At 42.4% G+C, this 12,860-nt stretch overlaps 1 protein-coding gene across 2 annotated transcripts in view; it reads right to left on the reverse strand.

Moving 5' to 3' along the window:
• OGT (O-linked N-acetylglucosamine (GlcNAc) transferase) overlaps window positions 1–12,860 on the reverse strand; it is a 51,544-nt gene that overhangs the window by 7,870 nt on the left and 30,814 nt on the right. For both annotated transcript variants that reach the window (XM_034781704.1, XM_034781705.1), the window contains exons 15-18: window positions 8,300–8,425; window positions 4,250–4,420; window positions 4,009–4,125; window positions 3,758–3,925 (exon numbers count right to left, since the gene is read on the reverse strand). In XM_034781704.1, the coding sequence (XP_034637595.1) occupies window positions 3,758–3,925; window positions 4,009–4,125; window positions 4,250–4,420; window positions 8,300–8,425 (582 nt within the window). The remainder of the gene's footprint in view (window positions 1–3,757; window positions 3,926–4,008; window positions 4,126–4,249; window positions 4,421–8,299; window positions 8,426–12,860) is intronic.

Below are 12,860 nucleotides of genomic sequence, written 5' to 3' on the forward strand. Positions count from 1 at the left end.
TCTTGCAGTCTGAAATGTTGGAACAGAGTGTTGAATACACACACTAGCTCCCCTGATCCAAGAAAAGATGTCATACCATGAGTGGTTAGATTCTGTATAAGTGTGGATTTGAGGAGTTTTCTATGAGTCATAACAATGACTTAATTATATGAAAAGCCAAATTCATAGTCTAACATCCTACATCATAAAGACCATAGAATTTCCTCCAAAATAATTCCTTCTGAACTAGAGCATCTCTTTAAAAAAAAAATCCTATCTTGATTTTAAAACAGTTCCACTGGATAATTACCCTTGCTGTTAAAAATTTACACCTTATTTTCCAGTCTGAATTTGTCGATCTTCAACTTCCAGACATTGGATCTTGCTATACATTTGTCAGTTAGATTGAAGAATCCATGATCAAATATTTGTTCCCCACATAGATACTAAGAGACTCATCATGTTGCCCCTTAACCTTCTCTTTGTTGATATAAGTAGACTGAGCTCCTTGTGTCTTTCACTATAAAGACATTTTCCAAGCTTTAATTAGTCTCATGGTTCTTCTCTGAACCCTGGCTAATTTATCAACATCCACAATTCAAGGATACCGGAACTGGATGCAGTATTCCAGCAGTGCTCACACCGGTGCCAAATATACATTAGCTGTTTTGGCCACACTGTTACTCAGCTGTTTATCCACCTTAACCCCCCCAATCTTTTTCAGTCACTGCTTCCTAGGATAGAGTCCTTCATCCTGTAAGAATTGCCTACACTCTGTTCCTAGATGTGTACATTTAGCCATATTAAAACATGTTTACTTGCACATAGCTTACCAAGCAATCCAGATCACTCCGCATCAGTGGCCCATCATTTTTATTATTTACCACTCCAATCTGTGTCATCTGTAAACTACCAGTTATGATTTTATGTTCTCTTCCAGGTCATTGATGAAAGTTTAAACAGCACAGGTCCAAGGATGGATCCCCGCAGGACCATTTTACAAAAGCAGCTGCTCGATGATGATCCCCCATTTACAATTACATTAAGAGCTATCAGTTAACCAGCTTTTAATCCATTAATATATGCCATGTTAATTTTGTATTGTTCTAAATTCTTAAACTTCTGGAAGGCATCTGACATTTTGATTAAGTATATTGTATCAACATTTTTCAAGATTAATATAATCTAAGTAAAAAAAATGATCGAATCTGTCAAACTATTTCCCATAAACCCATGTTGAATGGTATTAATTATATTACCCTCCTTTAATTTTTGATTATTGCTCTTTATAAATATATCAGAGGAATAAATATCAGGGAGGGAGAGGAATTATTTAAGCTTAGTACCAATGTGGACACAAGAACAAATGGATATAAACTGGACATCAGGAAGTTTAGACTTGAAATTAGATGAAGGTTTCTAACCATTAGAGGAGTGAAGTTCTGGAACAGTCTTCCAAGGGGAGTAGTGGGAGCAAAAGCCATATCTGACTTCAAGATTAAGCTTGATAAGTTTATGGAGGGGATGGTATGATGGGATAGCCTAATTTTGGCAATTGATCTATCTTTGATTATTAGCAGGTAAATATGCCCAATGGCCTGTGATGGGATGTTAGGTGGGATCTGAGTTACTACAGAGAATTCTTTCCTGGGTGCTGGCTGGTGAGTCTTGCCCACACGCTCAGGGTTTAACTGATCGCCATATTTGGGGTCAGGAAGGAATTTTCCTCCAGGGCAGATTGGCAGTGGCCCTGGAGGTTTTTCGCCTTCCTCTGCAGCGTGGGGCATGGGTCACTTGCTGGAGGATTCTCTGCACCTTGAGGTCTTTAAACCATGATTTGAGGACTTCAATAACTCAGGCATAGGTTAGGGGTTTGTCACAGGAGTGGGTGGGTGAGATTCTGTGGCCTGCGTTGTGTAGGAGGTCAGTCTAGATGATCATTAAGGTCAGAAGGGACCATTAAGTCTAAGTCCCATAGCAGCCACTCCATTATCTTGTCTGGGATTAATGTCAGACTGACGGTTGTAACTACCTGGGTTATCCCCTTTACCCTTTTTAAATATCAGCACAAACTTGGCTTTCTTCCAGCCTTCTAGAATTTCTCCAGTGTTCCACCACTTACGGGGTGGTGGGGGGGGGGGGGGGGAGAGAATCAATCAACATTATGGTCCAGCAAGCTCTTCAGCCAGCTCTTTTTAAACTCTTGGATGCAAGATATCCAGACCAGCTGATTTTAAAGCATGTTTGGTTGGATCTAATCTTTATATATCACAGTGACAAGGACCTTAGGTTTTGTTCCAGGCACACAGACAAATGCCTGAAATGGGACATTACTGGGCTTTTTAATCCGATCAGGGGTCTAAGCCAAGGCTGTTCTTCAAGTACTGGCTTATCACAATGTTTTGGAACCAGAAGGCTTTAGCCACTAATGCTTCCTGCAATGACATTGCTTGGAGAAGATTCTGATACTCATTTCTGGCCCAGAGTGAGAAGGTGCTGCATATGGAACAATGAGAAGGCAAATGACCTTTCTCAAAGGAAGCCAAACAATGCACATATGTATTTGTATTAGGAAAAGCAGCAGAGCAAGAGGCATATCTCTTGAACCATGGTTTCTCCATCCATGGTTTCTCCATCTATGGTTCCAATATGTGTCAGAACTAATGACATTTGCCAGAGTCTTTTGTTAAAAAAACAAGAAAATAACTAAGCAAAGTAAGGCAGCACTGACCCCAGGAATGATGCATTTGTGCAAATGTGGGTCCAAGGACCCAGCTAGGTTACTGATCCATCTGTTACCAGGGTTAGAAGGAACTGAGGTGGACAATGTGCCACAATCCCTTTCATAGTCCCACTCTTCAAATGTTCTGCTCCTTCCCTTATGGCTCTGAAGGCACAAGCATGTTCCACTAGACATTGCTATTAGAAGATTCTATCAGTCCAAGCTACACCACCAACATATCCCAAGTGTGGGAATGTGCAGAGGCCACTTAAAATTAAAAATTTTAAATACACTATCTTGCAATCTCTTGTAGCTCCTCCAGTTTCTTATCTGTTTTAGACAGTAAATTCCTTGGGGCAAGGACTATATGTACATTGGTCTTGTACAGCAATAAGCACAGGATCAGCACTTAAAAGAACCAGCTTTAATAAGAGATGGTCATGCATAGTGAAGATGGATTAGAGCGCCATAAACAAAGAAGAAAATTATGTATCGAGTTAAGGGTGGGGTGCTTCAATTAATTACATCCAATCATATTACATCTTTAATCACTTGGAAGACTTAAGAAAATTCACACATGATGGTAATTCAGAAGTGTTCTGAAGACATAATGGAACCCAGAGACTTTAGAAATATGGGCAGAAAAACATTACATCTGAAAAAATGCAAATTAAGAAAGCTGTATGGCAATGCCTAAAGCAGTTTAAGTGGGAAGATTGAGAGGGTAATTAGATATGAGCTTGCAGTGTGATCTGGCAATAAGAAGAACTAATGCAATTTAGGACTGCATATGGAGAGGTATAACATGTAAGTTGTCCAGCTACACAGCACTGGCATGATCAGACCCAGAAATCTGCATTCTGTTTGTCCCCTTTTTCACAATAGGTAGCTAAAATGAAGAAAATTCAAAGAAGAGTAACAAAATCACTTAAACTCAAGGGATTAATTTGTATTATGAGAAAAAAAATAAAACATTGATTCAAGATGGAAGGAAGAGAAATTACAAGGGAATAAAGAGGGAGGAGAAAAACATTTTTCTGTCCTACTTTGCCTCACCTGTGTAGTTGCTAGTCCATTGCTAATGTTGAATCCATTGATTGTTATCTGAATTTGTCCACGATTAATCATCTCAATCACGGCTTCTGCAATTGTATTCATAGGAATGACTGGCATACTGAGGGCAGCATTGCTGTCTGCATTGTCTCCACTATCAGGGCACTTCATCTAAGAAATCATGCAAGATTCATCAGTGAGAAAATGCTGCGTTCAGTCTACTAAGGCAGAGTGCACAGAAGTGGAGTTCTCACCTTAACAATTTTGACATCAGGGAGGCTGTCAAGGAATGCCTTCAAATCAATGCCATTCAAAACAATCCTGTTATCATAAATATGGCCATTGGACTTGAAATCAATGACTGCTTTTTTCTGTGGATCAAGAAAAACAAGTTTCAATTTACCACATTCCATTGCCAAATTACTGTACTGAATATAAGTTCCCAGAGAAGTACAATCATTACTATCGGCTTTCCTTTCCATCACTCTCTCTTACCTTCAGGTGGGGAAACATATTAGCATGGTCTCCAATAAAGAAAGTGTTTGGCATGTAAGCCAATTTCTCAGAATATTGCTCTGCCACATCAACTGGGGAAGTTTCTTGATCTGTGATGATATAATCCATGAACAGTGCCCCACTGGTTCCAGGGTATCCCAGCCACATAGCCTACAAGCCAAGCCAAAAAGCAACAGATTTTAATCTCAAGTATGGACAAACCACATGTGCAACTGTATAACCTGCTCTGATTCAGCATCTCTCTACCAAGGTTCTCAAGGATTCTCAAATGGCTGACGCCCGACAAAATGAGAGAATTATCGTCAATCGGAATAATGAACAAGTAAACAAAAAAAAAAAAACCCTGTGACAACTATGGCCAGAAATCTATCAAGCACACAGGGCCAGCTATACACAGGATATTAACCAGTCACCTCAGTTTCTTTCACCTGTTTGGAGACTGCTGTGGCCTGGAATTAAATGGTCCTCAAGTTTCTCTGCCCCTTGTCGCGATTTAAGGTAATTCTCCATACTGCTCATGTGATTTATGAACCTAAGTCTCATTGAAAGTCAAAAGGACATAAGGTGCTTTAAAAGTTTTTACCCTTAGTCTCTTCCTCTTTTGATTAGCGTACTATACAACAGGATAGGTGGGATTTGTCCCACTGCATTCAGCAGTGTGTTAAAAACAGACATTTCATCCACACAAGCAGGGCCAGGAAGCCACTGGTTCTTGCTCTGGAGTTATGTGGGGGTAGGGGTAGGTTGGGAAAAGGAGTCTATAACGAAAGGGGAATAGCCGAGAGCAGAGAGTTAGGAGATGCTGCTTTTTTGTTGTGCGAGGAAAGGCTCGAGCCACTTCTGCTTTCTCCAGAGGGGAGGGGAAATAAGGAGCAGATTGCCCCAGATAGAGAAGAGGAGCTAGGCGCACAGGGTTTCCTTAACATCCAAGAGGGATGCAGCCCCAAAAGGATCCCTGCAAAGAGAAATGGGTTCACAACCACTACTAGTTAAATGGAGGTGAGATGGTAAGAGTGCATGAGCCCAAAATGAAATGGAAACCCATCAATCATTTTACTACTTTGGGTTGGTCGGCTCTTTTGAAAGACAGTTTTCACATACAGCTGCAACAGTACAGCAGCGCAGAACCCGCAAGTCCAAAACAGACTAGCATTTGCACTACTTCAAGAACCTCACAGAAGGACATTCTTCAAGGTGGTGTTTGGCTTACACTATCCTTTTCTTAGACCAACAAATTGAAACTTCTACCCCTGACGACTCAACTGATTAAGATCTGCTTTATAGGATACAAGGCGTCAGACACCCAAGTCAGCATCTAGTAAATAAGACTACTCCTATTGTTTTGCAGAAGCATTTCTGCAACCAGTACACTTGCACACACTTATGCTCAGATGAGTAACAAAAATCTAGGTCTTCCTTCCCTACTGGCAAAAGGCAGATTGTTGTTCTTACTCTTGGAGATGTACAGATGCCACGGTGACGGGCACCAATCTGAGAACCTATCTATCCCATTTAGCAAGGCTCTGAAATGGATGGGTAAGAGGGACAGCTCTCTTCTTTCGCACATCAACTGGTATCAAAAGGTCAGAGAAGACATTAGGACCACAGATTTGATTATGCATCAGAGCAAGTCACTACTGAGGTGACTGACCACAAGAATTCCTCGGTATGGCATTCCACAATACCACTGAACATGTTCCTGATTTGTGGTGCCTCTTTGCTACCAGTGTATTTCATTTATTTTTATTTTAACCTACAGAAAGACTAGATGAAACACGGATTTAAAATCCCGAGGAAACCAAGATTAATCCATCACCACCAGCATGCTCACTAGCTAGCTCAGGAGCAATCAGAAGGAGCTGCTCAACTATCTGTAGCAAAAAATAGAAATTAAAGCATTAATGGATAGGGCCCTACAAATTCATGAAGATGAAAAACGAGTCACCGACCGTGAATTCTGGTTTCCTTCCGTGAAATCTGGTCTTGTGTGCTTTTACCCTATACTATACAGATTTCAGCATCTTTCAAATTGGGGTCCTGACCCAAAAGTGAGTTGTAAGGGGGGGGGGGGGTCGCAAAATTATTTTAGGGGGGTCATGGTATTGCCACCCTTACTTCTGCGCTGCCTTCAGAGTGGGGCGGCTGTTGGCTGGGCACCCAGCTCTGAAGGCAGTGCCCCACTAGCAGCAGTGCAAAAGTAAGGGAGGCAATACCATACCATGCCATCCTTACTTCTGTGCTGCTGCTTATGACACCTCTCCAGCTGCCCAGATCTGAAGGCAGCGCTGCTGCCAGCATCAGCACAGAAGTAAGGATAGCAGTACCGCAACCCCCCCTTCAATAACCTTGTGACACACCCTCCCCCGCAAAAAACCCTCCTTTTTGGGTCAGGACCCCTACAATTACAACACTGAGATATTTTAGATTTAAATAGCTGAAATTTATGATTTTTAAAATCTTATGACCATGAAATTGACCAAAATGGACTGTGAATTTGTAGGGCCCTGCTAATGAGAAGGCAAGAATATCTTACCTGCTGATGCGTGTGCATGCTGCAACAGTCCAAGACTCCCTAGCTTTGAGACTCCCTAATCTCATATTGGAGGCAGAGACCCAGGAGTGAGAATTTTGTGTATATAGCACCCTTAAAAAATTAGAAGTCTACAGGCCAAACTATCTTCAAGAATATCTGTGCTCTGAGGAACCCTGTCTCCTTATCTATACTAAGAGATTTTAGCACACCTAAGGCAAGGTAAAATAAACACAAACCTGACAGCTCTCTCTTGCTACTTACATTTTTCCAGTATTTTTTCAGAAAATACTTTGGAAACGGCAGTTCTGTGTTAGCCACGGAAAGCCTCCAAATGCAGAATGAGTTCAAATAACTCAATCAATCCAGTGTGCATTTTAAACCAAGGACACTATTATCCAACAATACAGCATCAATGAAGGATGGAAAGATAGCCTAGCACATAGGATACTGGACTCACTTGAGACCACAGTTCAATTACCAGTTCCACAACAACATCCTGATGTGCCCTGCCCTGTCTCTCCATTCCTTATCTATAAAATGAAATATCCCTGCCTACCAGGAGTATTGTAAGGATAAAATCCATTAACGATGAGAGGCATCAGGATATTACAGTAATGCAGATCCTGTAAGTATCCACATATTGATAACAGTAAACTGCTCTAACATTTTTGTATGGCAGAATAAAATAAATTTGCTTTATAGAATTTTATAACATGGCTTGAGCTCACTGTAACTTAAAAATGTAGCTCATCTACAACAGATTAAAGCTGTATCTAACAGTTTCAGCTCACCTATATATTTAAAATGTCACTACCTTGGGTATTTCCATCATCCAGGGTTTCCTCTTAGTAGCATTAATCTTCCACTATGTGTTGGTATTGAGTTATTTTAATTTGAACATGGCATGTTTGCATATATGCACTGTAAGGACACTGGTGTAAGTATACCACAGCATGTTCAAACCACACCTAGTTCAGCAGTATATACACACCATTATCTGATGCTATGTTACCAAAAAATATTGTGCTTATGCAATCATGTACTCAACCTGTACAGAATTATTCTTCTTCATGGAAATAAATTCCCCAGAGGCAGCTCTGGTTTCTCCTAGTCGTATCCTTCCTGCAAAGATTCAAAGCTGAGGCCTTGTTCCAAACAGCATGACTGACCACACTGCTTACAATATCTGCTCTCATCAGAACGAGAAGCTAGCGTGCTCAGGAACCATGAAGCTATGTTTACTCTTTCCTTGGAATATTATTCAACATATAAATATTGGAAAAAGGGAGCTAATTGTATATAAACTAATTATTTTATTCATACACTACTCCTTACAGAGCAATGCTTACTTTCTTCCTGTCCAATATGGATCAGCATGCCACTTCCACAGCACTCCCAACTTAAAAGGGAAGAGAGAAACCAGCCTGTTCTATGACAATGTTGAGCATTGATCTTACATCAGACAGCGCTCTCCAAACACTGTTTAATTCCTTTACCTGGATAGGTGCTGGTCTGAGAGCAAACAGCTCGTTACGGGCTCCCTTAGTGTAGCCATTCATGTTAATGAGGATGTGTATCCCATCCTGGTGAATGCGATCTGCTGCCTTTCCATTACATGGTATCTAAAATACAAGAATCAAGAGCAAACATTAATTATTCTTACTTTATCACTGAAAGGCCAAAAGCAAGATTAGAGGTCAGCACACCAACAAGTTTAAAATATAGAAAAACTTTCAGCAGCACTATATAGTTCAGATTAAATTTACAGCTAGCTCAAGTTTCCCATATCCATCTCCCCCAAATAAAGATGCTATGACTGACAACAGTCACTCATTTAACCCTGAAAAAATACTCAGAAGACAAGCACGTCCAAGTTCATTCAGACATTTGGTATGATACCAGGACCAGAGAGCTAGAGGCAGTCACTTACAGCCCTAATGATTTCACAATTTTGAGGAAAGGAAGGAGAGAGCAGCAGAATAAGGTCAACGGACATCAAAAAAGCAGACTAAAACTCAGAATTGGTAGATAAGGGCCTGTGGGAAGAAAATCTAAGGGATAAAGGCATTCAGGAGAGCTGGCAGTTGCTAAGGAGATAGTATTAAAGGCATAACAACAAGCTATCCTGATGAAAAGGAAAGACAGGAAGAACAGTAAGAGGTGAATATGGCTCCATCAGGAGCTCTTTAATTACCCCAAAATCAAACAGGAATCCTACAAAAACTGGAAACATGGACAAATTGCTAAGACATACAAAAGAATAGCACAAGCATGAAAGGACAAAACCAGAAAGGCTAAGGCACAAATGAGTTATACCTAACAAGAGACAAAAGGCAATAAAAAGAGGCACTTTAAATATATTCAGAGCAAGAGAGACAAAGGGAAACTGTAGGTCCTCTACTTAGAGAGAAAGGAGAGCTAATAACGGAGGATATCAAGACGACTGAGGTATTTAATGCCTATTTTGCTTCAGTCTTCACTAAAAAGTGAAATGATGACCAAACAGACAGACACTCAACACAATATTAACAAGGGGGAAGGAATGCAAGCCAAAATAGGAGAAGAACAGGTTAAAGAATATTTAGGTAAGTTAAATACAAGTCAGCAGGGCCTGAGGAAATTCATCCTAGATACTTAAGGAGCTAGCTGAAGCAGTCTCAAAACTAACAGCCATTATCTTTGAGAACTCAGAGGACAGATGAGGTCCCAGAGGACTGGAAAAAAGGCAAAACAGTACTTATCTTTAAAAAGGCACACAAAGAGGACCCGGGGAATTAAAGATCAGTTAGGGCATGGAGGATTACACTGTCCGAGAACCTGGAGATGGACAGGGAGGACAGGACAGCATACAGGGAACAAGAATGTGCTGCGCAGGAAGAGATGCTGGGGATTATGAAGGAGCAATCAGACATGTTGAGGAGTCTGGTTGAGGTTCAAGAAAGGCAGCTGGATGCTAGAGTAACTGCAGCCTATGCTGAACCTACTGTCATCGTTGCCCAGTTCTACAACCTCTTCCCCCAAACATCCTATAAGGCTGGGGTGGGGGGTTCAGTATCCCTTGCACTCAACACCAGAGGAGGGTAAAAGGACCAGAGGACACCCGTTTCCACACCTTTGATTGTTATTGCACTGCATCTATAAGTAAGCTTTTCTTGTTTTTCTCGCCGTCCCCCAGTATTAGCCCTTTTGCCCCAGGTTATCTTACTTTTCTTTGCTGTCTTTGTGTTCGGTGTGCATAATAAAACTTAAATGGATTGAGAAGAAAAGGTTCTTTATTCATTCAACACACGGTGGTTGGTAGTGGTGGAGTTTACAGGGAAGAAAATGCAATGGAGGGGACAGTTTGGTAAGGAGCAACACAGATAAGCGTCACACTATATGGAGATATACCTATCTTATAGAACTGGAAGGGACCTTGAAAGGTCATGGAGTCCAGCCCCCTGCCTTCACTAGCAGGACCAAGTACTGATTTTGCCCCAGTTCCCTAAATAGCCCCCTCAAGGATTGAACTCACAACCCTAGGTTTAGCAGGCCAATGCTCAAACCACTGAGCTATCCCTCCCCCCTACTCTGACTCATTGCTGAAACTGGTTTTCAAAGCCTCATGGAGACACAGAGCCCCTTTTGTGGCCCTGGTGTCTGGCTAATCAAAATTGGCTGCCAGGTGATCTGCTTCAATCTCCCACCCCAGCAGAAATTTTTCTCCGTTTCACAGATATTATGGAGCACACTGAAGGCAGCAATAACAATGGGGATATTGCTTTCACGAAGGTCTAACCTAGTAAGCAAACAACGTCAGCAAACTTTTAAATGTCCAAAGGCACATTCTACCACCGTTCTGCACCTGCTCAGTCTATGGTTGAGCTGGTTCTTACTGCTGTCCAGGCTGCCTGTGTACAGTTTCATGAGCCCTGGGAACAAGGGGTAGGCTGGGTCTCCCAGGATCACGATTGGCATTTCAACATCACCAATGGCTATTTTGCAGTCTGGAAAGAGTCTCTGCTTGTAGTTTTCTGAGCAGACCTGTGTTCCTAAAGATGCTCGCGTCATGCACCTTTCCCGACCATCCCACGTTGATGTCGGTGAAACGGCCGTTGTGATCCACCAGTGCTTGCAACACCATTGAGAAGTACTCCTTTTGGTTTATGTACTCTTTGGCAAGGTGGTCTTGTGCCAACATAGGGATATGTGTTCCGTCTATCGCCCCACTGCAGTTAGGGAACCACACTGTGGCAAAACCATCCATTATGTCCTGCATGTTGATCAGAGTCACTACCCGTCTTAGCAGAAGTCTGTCGACGGCCCTGCAAACTTGGATCACAACAGATCCCACGGTAGATTTACCCACTCCAAACTGATGCCCCATTGATGAGTAGCAGTCTGGTATTGCAAGCTTCCACAGAGCTATCACCACTCACTTCTTCACTATTAGAGCAGCTCTCATTTTAGTATTGCTGCGCTTCAGGGCTGGGGAAAGCTCTTCACACAGTTCCTGGAAAGTGGCCTTACGCATTCAAAAGTTCTGCAGCCATTGCTGGTCATCCCATAGTTGCATAATGATGCAGTCTCATCATTCAGTACTTGAATCCTGGGCCCAGAAATGGCACTCAACCGTGTCAAGGTGATGCATGACTGTCGCCAGCAACTGCGAATTGCTCTGCTCTACATCTTCCAGCAGTGTTACTTGCGTGGCATTACACCGTTCTGTGCGGCGGCTCCCGTATCGGCTATGTAAATACTGCAGAAGAAGGTGCGAGATGTTTGTAATGCTCACAACAGTGTACAGCTGAACGGGGTCCACGCTTATCATGCTATGACGTCTGCACAGGTAACCCAGGATTATGAAGAGAGGCATAAAAAAGGTTTGGTTTGTTTGCCATTAATTTCAGGGAGAGAAGGATGGAGGGAGGCAAGTGCATCATGGGAGGCTAACTCCATGTTCCCATAATTACCCACATCAATGTTTTGGTCCCATAAGGCACTGCAAGCCCAACCCAAAATTCCACTCTGCTACATGCACTGTGGGATAGCTACCCACAGTGCAGTGCTTGGTGCGTCGATGCAAGCCCTGCTAGTGAGGATGCACTCTGCCGACACAATGAGCGTTGTGTGGACACACAAGATCAACTTGCTTAAATCAGTGGCTCAGTATCGACTTAAATAAAGTCAACTTAACTATGTAGTGTAGATATGACCTTAGAAAGAGGACAGTAATCCATATCTACTGTAGGCAGGACAAATAGTAAAGGGCATAATTTTCATCAAGGCAGATTTAGGTTAGATATTAGGAAAAGTTTTAACTATAAGGGTAGTTCATGACCTCTTGAGATCCTTCCATCCCTACACATCTATGATTCTATGTTGAACAACAGGTGCACATCTTGTCCTGGTAGGTCAAACTCTTCAATGCCTAAGCCTCTGGCATGTAACCTAGTAACTCCTGGAACAGTCAGAAAACATTAGGTGGCAACACAGACAAGCCCTTCTTGCAGGCCAGGAGAGGATTCTTGCAAATCTCCTACACAGTCTGCCTCCTTTGAACCAGACAGGAGGTCAGAAATATTGACCAATGGAGGGCTCACTGCGGCAACTATTGCTACCAGTCTAGACAGGAGAGAGAGCAGCTCTCAGAAGGTTTATTTATTTTTAAATCCCCAGATGCCAAATGGCGAGAAGGACCCTGCTACAAGGCCAAATAGCTATGGTGTGGAAGATGCAGACAAACTCAGATTCCAAGATGAGGAGGTTACCCTGTGCAATAACTGATGTTCTTTGAGATGAGTGTCCCTGTGGGTGCTCCACTTCAGGTTTAGGTGCGTCCCAGTGCCTTCGATCAGAGATTTCTACAGCAGTACCCCTACGGCTACGCACGCGCTGTGCCTTTTTCTCGAGCTGTCAGTGTTCTAATAGCGCGTGCATAGCCCGGGCTCCTCAGTTCCTTCTCTACAACGGAGTGTGTTACAAATTCCGAAGTAGAGGGGAGGAGGGCGGGTAGTGGAGCACCCACAGGGACACTCATCTCGAAGAACGTCAGTTACTGCACACGGGGAGTAACCT

The sequence above is a fragment of the Trachemys scripta genome, chromosome 9, assembly GCF_013100865.1.
Source record: "Trachemys scripta elegans isolate TJP31775 chromosome 9, CAS_Tse_1.0, whole genome shotgun sequence".
Lineage (NCBI taxonomy): Eukaryota > Metazoa > Chordata > Testudines > Emydidae > Trachemys > Trachemys scripta.